General features: G+C 37.0%; 1 protein-coding gene across 1 annotated transcript in view; it reads left to right on the top strand.

Moving 5' to 3' along the window:
• The window catches only part of CCDC178 (coiled-coil domain containing 178), a gene marked incomplete at both ends in the record, with an annotated part of 158,756 nt that overhangs the window by 124,965 nt on the left and 17,681 nt on the right, over window positions 1–16,110 (top strand). The window contains 1 exon segment of the mRNA XM_080609705.1: window positions 13,666–13,800. Within this exon segment, the coding sequence (XP_080465831.1) occupies window positions 13,666–13,800 (135 nt within the window).

The following is a 16,110-nucleotide window of genomic DNA, read 5'->3' as shown; positions in this document are numbered from 1 at the left end:
TGTGACTGTTAAGAATCTTGCAAATCAAGACAGGTGGAACCTGCCAACTATCTCATGGTTACCAAAGTCACTGGTTCAGGTCATTAATGGTTTAAGTACCTTCTCATTAAAAAAGTTTAAGCAAAGATGTGTTTTTTCCATCCTGTTTGTTACTGCCATCAGTTTTTATCTAGGAAAACTGCTATTTAGAAGGATTTATACAGACTGCATCTCAACAAAGGCAAAATTCTTGACACAGTGAAAATCAATCTGAAGCTTACATGCTAGTAGTGACTTCCTTGTTTTCATACATGCTTGAATTTTCATCAGTTCTGAAGAATTTTTAGTGAGTTAGAAAAAAATGACTATACCGTGATAATCCTTGCTAAGAAGTGAATTTTAAGCAAATTTAAGGTGGTGTCCACTAAATACGCGTGACTTTGGAAGCAACATTCAACAGTTTTGTGAGATCTTTTATTTTAATGTTCTCTATTTACTGTATTTGCCTTGTAAATATCATACCTGTATAATTAGGACTGTACTTGTTGTATATACTTTTAGATCAAATCAAATTTAAGATTATTTTGTTTAAAAAACACACTTAACTAAATAAGTGAAAATCTGCCAAAACAATAAATTACGCGACTATTTAACATCTTGGGTTCAATTAATTTCTCACTGATAGAAACTAAGTTTTCAGTGCAACCCTGCTTGAAGCTGGAAAGAGATGCCAAATTCCCCATACTAGGCTGGGGTCTGTGATTCCAACATGGTACCTGTCTGAGATCTAAGTAGCCTGACTGTGCCTTTGTGGACCCCCATAATAGAGCATGTGGTCCCAGTTCTGTGGTGGGGACACACTGGTGGCTTCCAGCAGAGCCAGACACTTGGTACGAAGACATCCTGAGGTGTTCCCCGAAATCTGGGGCACAGGTCCTGAGGCCTTATGCCACTGGGGCCAAGAATGTCAGTGTTTTAAAAGTCTGCAATTGCAGGGCAGTCAGCCTTGTCAATATTAATAGGCTCCCTGTTGTGGTGCTAAGGGATGAGGCATGGATCTGTCTGGGCTAAAGCCTGGTCTCCTAGGACTTCCAGTTTCCTTCCTGCAACGTAAAAATGACAGATTCTAGGGGTCATTGCAGTTGCTGAGCAAATTTGACTTTAATTGCTGTTAATTTCACTAGCAATTTGTTGCTTTAGGCTTTTTACTTTTCTCATAAGTTGAAAATATGGTTGTCTTTGACTGTCTTCACTGTTCGTTCCAATGTTTGACTGATCCCTTTTTAATGAAAGCGGGGTGTGGAATACAAGATTCAGATGTGGCTGTTTCTGGCTTTGTCCATGCCCTGGACCAAGAGCTCACCCAGCTCTGATTTGTGGGTAAACATCCTGTTTATTTTCCCGTTCAGCAATACGACAAGTCTCACATGCACATCAGATGTACAAGGACCCTGAATTTCATTGTGCTGGAAACTGCTGCATACATACACGGACAAAAATGTGTTGTGCTTCCATGGGTCCTCCAGATGAGGGGACCAGTGCATTCATGGCCTGCAGGTGAAAAATAAGTAGGTGAATCTTACAATTGCTACTTCCAGAAAACAGAAATGTCCTTTTTTCCTTTAGAAATGGATGAAGTGGCTGGAAACTTCCTAATGTATTAGGAAATGAAAAGCCATTTAACTTTTACATTAAATTTTTAGTGAAAAGCAGAATACAATCCTGTGATTGAAGTTTTTATCATAGACTATACCAGAAACCTTATCTTACTGGTATGTAAAGTGCTGCTTTATAATATATATGATATGGTCATACACATAAAGTATATATTCATCTATATAATATAATGTAATAAATAATTTATAATAGCATTACAATCTAATTGACTGCTGCCAGTCTCTGGATGCTGTTGAGAAGGAAAAGTGGGGAAATATGATTTGCACAGAAACATGATTTCTGATGGAAACAACAGAATTCAGCTTGCTTTATTCCATTGATACTTAGAGTATTCTGCCCTATTCAAAGTCCATGCACATACTAGAAAATACTCAAACTATACTTTGAAATTCAGACTGTAAATGCGATAGCAGATTGTCTGCTTACTGCCTGAGCTCTCAAAATTTGAAGAGGGGAAGATATTGTGGAGTACAGAAGAGCATATAGAACAACAGAAGTTAAAAAAAAAGTTTGCTTATTCAATCACTTTAAAGAGTTACTACAAATAATGTATTTATTTATGAGCTTTTCCAGCAGTATTCTTTCAATATTTTTGTTTCTTTATGAAATATTGAGGTGGGAATATTGCAAATTGAAACAGAGCTTTATTGTCAAGCTGGAGAATTCTCACTCTAGAGAGTTCTCTCCTAACTTCTCAGACACATGCTTTCTTTTTTCTTGTTCTTGTTCTTAATTTTCTTCTTAATCTGTCTTTCTTTTTCCTTTTCATCTTTCTTCTTCATAGAACCAAAAGAAGGATATACAGTGCATCAGTGCCTTTGGAAGATCATCCGAACTTCTCCTTTACATTAGGTCCTAACCTACATTACATTAGCTGAGTCTTCATAGCATCTTTGGTGTTTCTTCTATCTTGAGACATTTGTATGAATAACTTCTAGTACTTACTGAGTGATATAATTACTGACAATGTGTGACTTCATTTAGCCTTTTCCTTCTGTCACACTGTGCTTCCTACAAAATGTGGCTGAATCCCTAAGCCCTTCTGAGGACACAGGGTTCTGGCAAGCCCTGAAATTTGTATTCCATTTATTTTGATGGCTATTTAATATAATATGTATTGTTACAGACTGAATCTAAGTATCTAACTAATTGTAAACTCTATTCTGCAAACACCATTTTAATTTCTGCCTTCCCTGTAACACTCGTTTTTTGCAAAACAGTGCCCACCCTTACTGAAGACAGGCAGATACTGGTGGTGAGATAATACAGCCAGATCCTAACAAGGGCTGCCTGTTCGAGTGCAATGTTCTAAGATTGGAGAATAAAGTTTCCCTTTAGAGGTCTCAGTGAAAATGATACCAAGAATCGTACAGGATAAATTACAAAGAAGCTGATACATAGGTGTGGTGGATGTGGTAATCCGACTGTGTAAACCTCAGAAGATGCTTATGTTTATCAAGCAAGAAACGGCATTCTTTCATCTTACGTTGACCTCTTGGTTGAGCAAGAAGGAAAACAGCTGTCTAGGATAAATATGTAAATCAGAGCTAGAGTCAAAGTCCAGAAGAGAGTGACTAGGTTGAAGAATTTTCATAAAATTTCCAAAATCTAGTCTCTGGCTCTGCATTAAGAAGAAAAAAATGTCTGGTTAGACTAAGGATGTCAAATTCAAGTTAGTTGATGACTTAAAAACTTCAGTTTATGTCTCAAGATATCCCTTTCTCCCTTCATAGTGCGACTCCTAACCTGACTTACAGTAATACCTTGTAGCCATGTACATTTTGCCTGTCTTCCCCTGCTTGTTGAAACTAGACCCCCTGCAACCTTCATGTTTCCTTCCTAATCCATTAATGCATTTCTTATTGTTTATGAAGAGCATGTGTGCATCTGGCTTTTTCCAAAACACTTTCAACAGGAAGTGCTAGTCATGAAGATGACATCTGGTCTGCAAAATAAAAGAGGGTTAGGGACCTAGTTTGACCTGCTCCATAGTCCTCTGTGTTCTAGATTTATGGTACTATCTCCTGTTTTGGCTTGTTCTACATAACACTTTTCAAAAGAAGTTCTAACACAAGTTGAGGAATAACATGTAACAGGGACTGCTTCAAGCAGGGAACATGGTTAGAACAGAACCAGCTTCAGTTCCCACAACACAGTACAGTATTCTACCACTATCCCAAGATGTTTGAATATCAAGGGTATGCAACACCTACTCTGTATTTCATCTTCATAGGCGGAAATACAGCCTTCACATTAATTCAGTCATTCAGCTGTCAACCCCTTCTTCCACTAAAATACCATTTGCTTCTTAGGGCAGTGAGGCATTTGCTTCTTAGGGCAGTGAGGCAGTCACAGAAGACTGAGAAGGGGTAGTGTACTGCACAGTGTGGACAAAGCCAGAGTGTGCCACTTAGCCTTACTGCCATAGAATGGTTCCTAGCTCTGTTTATTTAACGTTATAAAAGTAGCCCCAGGGGTTGAGAAACAGTGTGTATCTCTAAGATGCAGCCAGCCATCAGCACAGAGGTAACATCTGGCAAGAAGTTATGCACGTCTTAATTGGCCAGCTGTTCGTCTGATTGATTCATTGCCTTCCAGGAAGCACACTTACCTCTCTGTGCTCAAGCTGGCCCCGCAGAATATCCAGCCCCTGGGCTGCTTTTGCTGGTTGAGTAGTATACTGTGCAAACCCACGTGGAAGATACTTGTGCAAAGCCTGGCATTGCTCAGCTGAAGGCCACGTTATTCCTGAAATGCTTAACTAAAAGTCAAGTTTCTGTCACAGTTAAAGGGATGCTGGTGGGGGTTCAGCCGCACATCCAGGAGCATGTGCAACTGCAGAGGTGTCCCTTGAATGACCTAGGCTATTGCCATGCACGGTCACAGTATGCAAAGCCTAGGAATAGGCTGGTGAATAACAGTGCTGGTGAGATCACTGCCAGGTACCAAAGGCCTAGAAACACAAAAGAAATGGCAATACTGTCTGGTCACAACAGGCTGGTTTCTGATCAGAGAGCAAGATGGGCTTGATTTACGATCCTTGAATACTCAGTCTTGTGTGATCGCCTCACAGTTATAAGGGTAACTGATAAATGTAAGTGTCATCTAGAAAAAAATAAAATGTCTTCTTTTGAATTTCATTTTACTGTTCTACAATAATCAGGATATACTTTGTATGAATCAGAAACAATGGCTTAACATAAATGTTTATAGTCATAATGTTTGATGTTCCTTAGTCAAGACAGGCAGGTTGCTGTCTCTGTATTCTGCTAGAGCTACAACTAAAGTACATTTTGGTAATTAATCTTACTGTATTTCAGAGGTAGCAAAGAAGACATGAATTCAGCCTTCACAGAAATGAAGCCTATCTGCTTTAACTATTAAATTGCTTGGAAAAATATTATAACTTAGCTGATCCATGTTAATGTTAATTAGTTTTATTTTTGAGATTACAAACTCATAAAAAAATTTCTCAACCACACTAAATGCCAAAAGAGTAATGGTGCACTTTTTGAAAATTGTGTTAACAATTATACTCCAGAAATCCTTTAGGAGGGGACAGAGGATGAGATATGGCATTTTATTGTGCAATTTCATCTCCTCAGCGTAAGCAGTAGAATCTGTAGAAGGAATGATTAGAGATTATGGCTGCTTTAACAGGAGAAATTAATGACAAGGTCAGGAATTTCTTTACAGCAGTCTTGTTTACTTGCAGGGTTTCAACAATTCAGCTCATGCTGTCTGGCATGTTCCTCCAATGGCCTTGTGCAAGTACCAAACAGAAGTTGGGGAAAGTTGTAGGCTTCTGCAGATGACAGCTTTGGGGGTTAAAAAAATAATAAAAAAATAAACGTTTGGTTTGGGGTAAGTGCAATTATCTGCACCTTTGCAAATTATTCCCGTTCATTGCTTCAGGCTCCTGGGGATGAAATTGAAGTATTTGATTATCAGTGTTACTAAATAAAATAGAGCAAGCCATCTGGATAAGTACAGACATATTTCCCTTGCATAGCAGCAGAAATTGGCAAGTATAAAAATTTTTGAGGAAATAATAACATCACACAAATTCTGTATCTACTCAGTATCAAACTCTAGGCTACATTTTCAGGAACCTAATAGAAAGCACACTTTTAATTTTCAGATTGGTATTACAGTAAGTAGCCAGAATAAGCAGAAAGATATCCTGATCTTACTCTATTGTCTTCTTTTCCTGATAGCAGCAAAAAATCACAACACCAGTCTTTCATGTTTTGCTGCCTCCATTAAGCGATCTTTTTGTTTGCATTCACTGATATTTTTAGTAAAAGATGGTACTCTGATTTTTCAGGCTTTTCTTCAATTGTTTTTCAGTGAATCTTGAAATGCAGTTTTCTGTTTTTAAATTTAATGCTGCTAATCTGCTTACCAAAGCATTAACAACTGGAAAAAGGTCAAAAAACAAGTGCATCTTGTCATGTATACTTGCACATCAGCTGAGATTTGTTTTTTTCATGAGGCTTTTACTCATTTTTAAAGTATATCCAGTCTGTTGACAAAAGAGCTTTATTTAAATGAGCAATGTAATCTTTACCAGCAGTCTGTGGAGCAGATTTGACAATAAAGAAATATCTTATTACCTAGGAGCTTTGTATATCATACAGGTGTAAGTTGGTAGTTGAGTAGTATAAAAAGATAAACATTAACTGGATTTCACTAATAAATCTGCCATTCTTTCAGCACCAAAATCTGTAGAGTTGTTGTAATTGCGGTTGTTTGAGTTGTAACAATGAATGGAACTGATAAGGCTTATGTAATTTACATAGAATTTAGCATTCACAGCGCACTGTTGAATTAATATGACACACACATCGGATCCTCTGATATAAGATTAGCATCATTTGAAAACAGAGAAAGTGTAGGTTTAGAAGTGACATATTAGTCTCTGTTCAACATGTAATGGTAATTTGCTTAGGTCTGAAAATCGTGATAACAGTGACTAGTACTTAACACTTCTTCTGTTAGTTTCATTTTGGTTTGCTACATTTTGTAATAAATTGATGTCTCAAGAGGAACTACTGCAGAATTACAAAATAACGTTATGTTGAATCCAGAAATTCAGGTACAGGAAGGTCAGGTACCAGTTATATTAGCGTCAGTCAAGAGTGATATTGAAACAGTTATATTAACTGAATATAAAAGAGTCATGTTTTAATAAAAGACTATTTCAGTGAAATAATCATAGTTTCCTATACTGTCAACACCATAGAGTAACTATAGTATTAGCTGCCTAACATAGCAAGCAGATGCTTAAAGCCTTTTGCAGATCTAGCCCTACAGTGATGTCAGAAATACACCTTTCTTCATGGCACACTGATTTCAGGTCTCCCCACTGTCTTCAGTTGAATCTGTCATTGCTTATCAGCTCTAGAAGTTAAAGATTTGAATTGAATGACTCCACCAAAAAATGAGAGCACAAAATTCCCAGTTATGTCTGGAAAGCTGAGTTTAAATTATTTGGTAAACATGCCAGGGGTACAGTGTAGCATAGAATGAATATAATACATTTCTGCAAGGTTACATTCAGAAGAATACTTTGTCTTCCATTATCCTCTGCCTTCTTCACTGCATGAACCTGATTCATGCTCGATATATGATTGCAGATGTACATAAGCTTTCCAAGTGTTTTTGAGAACTGATGATGTATTATTTTATGATGGTACTTACTATGACTATCTGTTACTCATTCATGTTCACCTAAGCTGAATTCAGCATATTGTTTACTAAGATTTCTGCCCAACTTCATCTTACATCCTGGGTGATCTTACATTGCAAATGATTTTTCTTTCAGAAGGGAGGAGAGAGATCTTTTATTCTCTGAATAATTCTGTAAGTTTTGTTTTAATGGTGGGATCTTGTGCTCCATTTCTCTGTGATATGATCACTGCCATCTGCTTTGACATTATTTAGCTTCTGGGTTGCTGTGTCTATTGATGATGTCTCAATTGGTTATTGTTATTGTTAAATGATTTAGGTTCCTAACATTTCCTCAAATATGGTATTGATGGTGGGCTGAGTCTAGTGAGACTTCTTGGAAATGCTCTGCCCGTCTGTTTCTCTCATCTGCCTCAGCTATGTATATTTTTCCATTCGTGCTGCTTAGTCCATTTCTTCTTCATTTTAATATCCGCAAACGGTTTTAATCACTTGGTAAGTAGCTCTATCTACCTGCTGTAGGTGCAACATCGTCTTCAGCTGCTAGTTCTGTTCAGTGCCTCAATTTGTATTTGCTTGGATTGTTTTCAGTCTGGAACTACCTTTTCTTCAGAGTAGCTGTGTGTCTAAGTCTCTGTAATCAGAGAAATTTGCATTCCTTGAGCCATGTGGCTAAGTTTGCTTCCTACTTTTCAGGCTGAAGGAAACTTCAGGAAAGGAAAAAGAAATTTCAGTCGGTACTTGAAGAAAAAAAAATCACATTTTTTTTTTTTTTCCCTTCTCAGTTTAATCCAAATATACCATTCAGTTTTCACAAAGACCTTTTTTCCTTCAGGTTTGCTGAGCACCACCAGATAGATTTTTATGCTGAGACACAGATAGGCATTGTTGTCAGTGATGAATCTCATCCTGGACCAAAATAACAGACATTATACAGAAAATCAGGTTTCAGTTCTATATTCCTGATCTACTGTATGACAAATCAGTTTGGGAAGACATTTTATGCACAAGGTAGGGTTATATAGGGATAAGCATTCTTACTTGCTCAGCAAGACTGGTACACAAACAAACTTATCAACTGTAGTACCAGTGAGAAGCTCAAGAATGCTTACAAAGGACAGTATTTATGGAAAAAAAATACTACTGGCTACCTGCAGTCAATTGTTTTCCACAGACTAACAGTTCTCATCAGATTATTTCTATGAGAAAGTCATATAACATACTAAAATGTCATCCCTTTTGAAATGTGAGTCTCTGTTGCGTACTACATCTCGTAAAAGAAGTATCAGTTTAATTTTGTAACAGGAGAAGAACATTGTATTTTGCCCAGAATACCTTACCAAAATAAGCAAACTGCTTGGGTTATCTAAACGAATTTAGCCTGAGGCAAACACCTGCCATGCACATTTTTTGATCAAAAGTTTAAAATTTGGCAAAATTTACAGAGAATCTTCTTTTGAGACAAGCAGCATACCAGTTCTGCCTGTAATAATATCTACCATCTTTTATGTGACCCAGAACCTTGCAGTTTCAGGTATAAGTATGTATTTTAAGTACAGAATGCATTTGTATTATGAATAATTATCATGTTGGAAAGATAAAATGAAGTTTTATTCACAGAGGGTCTGATTCTCTCTTTGCATTCTCAGGTGTAATGAAGAAACAGGTGTAATCAGATCAGTTGAATCTCACTAATTACAAACAGCAGAGAGGAGAATTAAACTTGTAATCATAACCCAATATAATGCTAACATGTAGTCACTGGTCAGAACTGGCAATTGAAGCAGTCCAAGTATTAAGCTATTGAACAAAAAAAGCATAATGACTGAGTTCCATGTGCTGTTCACTTCGTATTCTTAATGGGGCCACATGTCATTTGATGTTTAATCAAGTAAACACCCCTAGTTTTGGGTTCATTGTCAAATATGTCTGTAATCTGCATTGGTCTAGTCCTGTGTAGCTAGACTATGGGATAAAAGATAAGCAGGTGAAGCTTTTGGGTTCCTGTGGACTGCCAGACAACAAAAGTAAAAACTATTCTGGTCTAAATAAGATACAGTTACTTCTGTATGTGTGACATTTTCTTTTAATTTGCCCTTTCTTTAATATATAGAGAATCCAAATATTATAATAGCATTAATTAATGAAGGCTTAGAAACAATACCATTGGAATAATAATTTAGGCTTGGGCAGGCCACTGCTTTAAATACCATCAATCACACTCTTTTTATTCCAGTTTGATCCCTCAAATAAGAAATTACAGATCGAAATATTAGCTTAATTTCAATCATGTTACTGAAAAATAAAAGATGAATTTAATGAAGTATTTTGATTTGTCAGAACAAAAAACTTAAAAGTGAGAACAGAATAAGGTACCCCAATTCATAAGGATCATCTCTAGTAAGATAGAAACAGCAGCTTGTTCACACCTCCTTTTCCAAATTTACACTGATATTATTGATGGTATTAGTACCACATATAAATAAGGAATTAAACAAACATAGAGCCATATGCTCCCCTCTGCTGTGAGGCACAGAGGGGAGCCACAACACAAGTGAAGGAGAATGACAGTGAAGCCCCAAAGCAGAAGAATGGCAAGGGCAACTCTTGACAGCAGCATTCGTTCTCCCTAGCAGCTCACAAAGGTGTCTCTCCAGCAAAGCCATTGGCTCACCATCTCCTTGTTTGTAGGATGAGGACTGAGAGAATTCACTTGCTGCAAAAATTGTCCCCTCCCAGTAAAAAAGACCCCCGACACCTCTTTGAAAGCTATTGTTCCTCCTTGCAGAATGAATTTTGTTTGGATGCTGCAGAAACCCCTACATTCCCTTTAATGGAAGGTCGTTTTGTGGGGACTAACAGCAGACCTGTATCAGCTGCATCCATGGCAGGTACAAAAATTACATAAACAAAGATCCTGGAGCTTCTTTTCCTCCTGTTCTCTTGAATACCCAAAATTTGGAGCTTGCTTCTGTTTGTTTGTGGGTTTTGTTTGCTTTTTTCCTTTGTCATAGGATCATAGAATGGTTTGGGTTGGAAAGGAGCTTAAGAATATCTAGTTCCAGCCCCCCTTCAATGGGCAAGGATACCTCACAGAAGACCATGACGCCCAAGGCCAGGTAGACAACACCAACTGCTCTGCCCCTATCCATCAGCTGTGTAGCACCATCACAGAAGGCCACCAAATTGGTCAGGTATGATTTGCCCTTGGTGAAGCCATGTTGACTGTCACCAACCACCTTGTTGTTTTTCATGTGCCCTAGCATGGTTTTCAGGAGAATCTGCTCCAGGCACAGAGGTCAGACTCACCCTTTTCCTTCAGTCCTGCTCTCACAGAAAAATAAATTGCAAAACCAAAGGGAACTTCATGCAAATATTTGGCTACTGTACGTATTCTTATACCTTGACCACTGGAAATGCTGTTAACTGCACTGTCAGCACTTGACTTGGTGTGTTGATCATACTTAGGCAGCAGCTTCTTCCTCAAATAGTGAAAAAAAGCAATAAAAAATGGAGTTAGCAGTAATGTTGTGTATGCAACTCAAGCATGATATACCTTCTTAAGGCTCTACTTGTGATAAAAATCTATATGAGTGAGAAGAGGATCTAAGGGAACAGTATTGGTGCCTGGAGGAACAGGGAGATCATGGCAAAACTTATGAAATCTACAGGCTACTTCTGGGCTAGAAGTGGGTTTTAGCTAGGTTACTTGAGATTTTTTTGTATTTTAAATTGTTCTCTCAGCTAGGGACCTGCATCCAACCCAGGAGGTTGCATGACCCTTCCTAGGTTAGTGGGTCCATTAGTTTATTCTAAGCCAGTTATTTGATCAATTTGTAACTTTCTCACAGACATGTATTTCCAACTGTATGCATAAATGTTATTTATGTAGCAACCCGTATTGTAAAATTAATAAGTATTGGGTTTAGGCTCCATTATGCTAGGCACAATAAAATGCTGTCGAAATACGAGATACATTAGATGCAGGGATATTTACAATTGTAACAGCTATCACAGACTTGTAATTTTGAAATGGGAAACAGTAGTGAAAGTTGTATTGGACACCAGCCACTATAAACCGTCAATTTATTCTCAATAAATATACAACTTTTCAAATAGCCAAACCTCAAAAGTTTTGAATGTCTTGATTTTCTCAAGACAAGACGTTGGGTAGTGTTGAACTGGATAGCCATTGTTTCCTTTCACTTACTGTCACCTTTCACTTACAGATCCTTTGAGCTCCTCCAACCACCATTTTGTTCATCATGTCAAAATAAATATCTTGCAATTATTTTACCTTTTCACAAAAATTAGAGGTTTGATAATCCAGAAGTAGTTTTCTACTTAATTAATTTTTCTAGGGCTGAAACAAATTGTTCTATTAAAATGTCATAAGTTGTTACTCTCTAACCTGCATTCTTTTTCAGACTCCAGAATGGTATCAAACAACATGAGATCTGAAAATAGTTGAAATAACAGCAGACCTGCAGAATGAGATAGATTTCAGGAAACAAAATAGTTCTTAAAACAATAAGAAAGGAATAGTGGTACTTAGAAGAGGCTCTCCAAGCTGGAAAACATATTCACATTTTGGGTTCAGGTTTTGGCTGTGATTCAGATTGATATTTTTATACTTTCCCATTGAGTTTGTCTACCTTCCCTCATGTTGTTTTTCATATACACTGGCAGGTCTCAAAAAAAAAAAAAAAAGTATAAAAATCTGTTTTAATATTTTGCAGCCTCATTTACAAAGATGCAGAGTACTCACAGCTTCCATAGAACCTAATGGGACTTGTGGAAACTCAGTATCTCCGAAAATCAGGCCATTAATTTTGAAAATGTGCATTAATTACTCTCTAGGCTGTAACAGCTCACTTGATATTACTATAATGTACATTCTTTTGAAAAAGTGTATTTTTCACCTGGTACACTGCGCTTGCTCCTAAAGAGCAGTCATATCTTATCATGTAAAAGGTTCTTTATAACTGATCCGATTATTGACCTGTGGCATTGACCTTAATGAAATGTAATATTTTGAAAGGCATGGTATAATCCATTGTATTAATCTGGTTGACAGGCATATTCTTGAAGGCCTCATGCTAACAATAGCTATAGAATTTATCGAATTTATTACTTGATCAAACACAAACCAATGTATTCCCACTAAGCAGTGATTTCAGTGGCTTAAATTTCAATTTTCTAAATTAAAACTAGTCTAGAGTATGCAGCAATGATTACAGAATTTTCCAAACCCCACAGCTGTTTTCAAAGACACTCTGTGTTGGTAGATTTTCAGATCTCATTAAAACATTTTTCTTCTACAGCGAGACCTGCCACACCATGTTTATATGTTCCAAGTACTTGCAGATTAAGGAAAAACTGATAACAGTCTTAACTGTAGATTTCAACAATAATTACTATTAGCAAATAGCAAAAACCTATTAGGTAAGCACTCCTGCACTTCCCCTTGGAATCATTTCAGTTGGGATCCTTTGCACCAAACGCAGTTCCTAGGATAAGTGTTATCTTTTCTATAAGTCTATATAAGATCCTTTTTTTTAAAGTAGTGTCACTCTCAGCTGCAGCATTCAGTGCAATTTAGTGCTGTTAGATGCTTTCATGTCATATGGTTATAGCTGGGTAGATTAATAGGAACTTCTATATGGAAATTTCTTTCCTGTTATTGTTCTCCCTGAGCAGTTGATGGCTAAGTTAATTCTCTTTAGTTTTGTCATGCACTAAAGCACACATTGCCAAGCTATGATAAGCTTTACACAGGGAAAAAAAAGCTCTTGTGTCCATCAAAGTCTTAAACTTGCATTTTAAACTTTGGCCTGACCTGATGTGCCATTCAAAAAGCTTCAAAAGATTATTTTTTTCAGAAAGGTTCAATATGTCCCGAGGCTATCGGTTTTGAGTTAAACTGGGTGAAGTAGAAATATTTTACTCATCAGCTTTGCAGTCACAGAGTTTGCCTCAGCTAGAACAAAACTGCTGAGGCATTTAGAGAAAATTAACCCCCCATCCTGGCAGCCAGATGTGACTGGTTTCTGATGAATGCGCATGAGTGGGCTGAAAAACCAAGAGACTGTGAAATTCCTGTCAGGCCCGTACAGCGCAGAATGGGCTATTGACTGCTTTCTATATTTCGCTCCATCATTCTTCTTGAACGCTGCCATTAATTTCCTCTCCTACTCTGACTTGGGAATTTAATTCTTTTTTCCTTGTTTTTTTTCTTCTTCCCTTCCTCCCTTTCACCTTCTTGCCTCTTCTCCTTGCCTTGACCCCCCATTGGCATCATTGGCGTTGCTGTCCCAGCTTTGGGCACTGCAGAAGTGGCTGCGCGGGGTGCTGGCAGCACAGCGGAGGCAGCACGGCCTCTCCAACCAGGCTGGGCTGGCAAGGATCCAGGCAGCCTCTCAGGAGAACGCTCAGAAAATATTAGCTGTGCAGGTAGGTGATTGCAGGGAAGTCGGAAAGATCATTCTGATCTAGATTGAAAAGCAAATGATGGGTAGTGTGATGAAGCATTAAAACCATATCCCATCAGAGTTTTATAAATTTTTAACCTCTTTAATAAACTGGAATTGCATGAAGGATGAATTCAGTAAGTTAGCACATATACCATGTGTAGATTGAAAAAAAGGGGGAGATTAGATTTATTTCTCACAAACCTTGGAAAAGTTTATTATAAATACATTGGGCATAAATATTAGAAACATAGAGCGGCATTACTATTGCTGCTCAGTTGTTTTAGAAGACGTTGTTTTGTCCTGGTTTGTGCAAATATTATTTCCATGGTAAACAATATTGTCATTTTCACTGTATTTGTATTTAATTTCTTTAACAGGAGACTATTTTTTAGAAGACTTGCACCTTCCTAACTCAATTATATGATGAATTTCCCTTATTTGTAAAAAAGCAACACTGGGGGGTTATGAGATTTAAAAATGGTTTCCAACAATGATGGTTTCTCATTTTATGACTTATTTCCCAGATATATGTATTTACTATGGAAAATGACTACTACACAGTATAGTTTGAATGTTCTTTTTCTTTTTTGCCTTGTGCTATGGTGTCTTATTCATATTTCTGTAAAGCCACTGCTTTCAATCTCTTCCCATAGTTAATGGCCATAACCAGATGGCGTTTGTGAAGGGTTTTTAAAAGGCTTAAGTGAAAAATTTCATCAGACTTACTCATTGCAAAAGAAGTTATGCTGTTGACGCAGCTTAAGTGCAGCATATTCTTACAAACCTTGTTTTCTGATTTTTAACAGTCAGGCTTTGTGGTATGATTGCGGAAACAATTTTATTACATTTTAATATTATGTAATTACACTTCACAGTTAATATCCAATGCATTAAAATAAAATCTAACTTGAATAAGTTCTAGAATCCCATTAAACAGCATCAGCATCATGGTCTGATTTCAGTATCTCACTAAGAGGATTTTAATTTTAAAATTCCCGATTTCCATACATGTTGTATTTCTGTAAAAGATGCAGAAAATTCTTGTCAGATTAAAATGAAAAAGTCAGGAAAAATAATTAAGATTAAAATGTTAAACATATTTTATACTTCGTTAATGTTTTTAATACTCTTAAATTTATAGATTTTAAAAATGTTCATTTTTATATATTTTTTTATTATTATTGCACTGACCTGTGTACCAGTGAGAGCTGCTAAGTCAGGAACTACACTTTTTTTTCATTCAAATTTCTCATTTAGTATTAAAAAAAATGGAAAAGCTCCTGTTTGATTTTTTGCATGGGGAGTAGCTGGCATGATTTCTGTTTTCTCCTGTGTTCAACTACTCCAAAAGTGAGTGAAGAACAGAGGTGATCGATGTGCAGCCTAAAGCTCATGAATAATAACAACAGTGACATAGGAGCCACAGGTGGCAGTTGTTTTCCTTACACATGAATCTTTACATTAATCTAATGCTACACGGTATTTTAATAGCTGTACAGCGAACCTCATACACAGTTGAACTCTCACATCAATAAGTATTCTACGTTACAACGAGTGAGATTTGCAGAAATCCTTCACCTTAGCGTAAATTTTTCCATGCATGCTGTTCATGCTGAGAAGCTGTGTCTGTAAATCTTGTCACCCTAAAAAACCCCAAGAAATTAGAAATGGCCTAAAGTAAGCTTTTAGAGCTAAGTCCCACCAACATTTGGTGGTATTCAGATCTGAGTAACTCAGACCTCCCAAAGACAACATTTCGTTCAGCCTGGAAAACATTCTGTTCCTTATCCACTTTTATTACCCATAACATCCTTTTCTGATATTCTGATGCTTTTCTGGTATTCTATTATTCTTTCTATGTTTTCATGCAGTTTGACTGATAATAATTTACAATTAAAATAGTTAAAAAAGTAAAATATATAAAATTAAAATGGAAACTATTCCAGCTAAGAGCAATTGCCAAGTTGTATAGCAGAGAATTTCCCTCCAGCAATATATTTGTATATTTTAGAGGTCTTGGCAGCGATTTATTTATATATGGACTGGTGTCTTTGTCTGTATTACTGTCAGATCAATCCATCCTTCTGTCAATTAAGTTCCTATATTGATGACATACAGCATAGTGGCACGCACTTCAAAATAAAATCCAACAGCCATTCTTTTTCTCTCAGCAAGAAATACCCCGAGTTTGTTGTTTCTAGTTTCCACCTCACATTAACATGTGTGGATGAGATCCTGCTGTGCTGAGCAGCGTACAGGTGTGCACCAAAACAGTGATCCCCACTCATAA

The sequence above is a fragment of the Psittacula echo genome (genome assembly GCF_963264785.1).
Source record: "Psittacula echo genome assembly, chromosome: 2".
Classification (NCBI taxonomy): domain Eukaryota; kingdom Metazoa; phylum Chordata; class Aves; order Psittaciformes; family Psittacidae; genus Psittacula; species Psittacula echo.
Note: the sequence above shows the minus strand (reverse complement) of the source record. Positions and strands in the feature narration are given on the sequence as shown.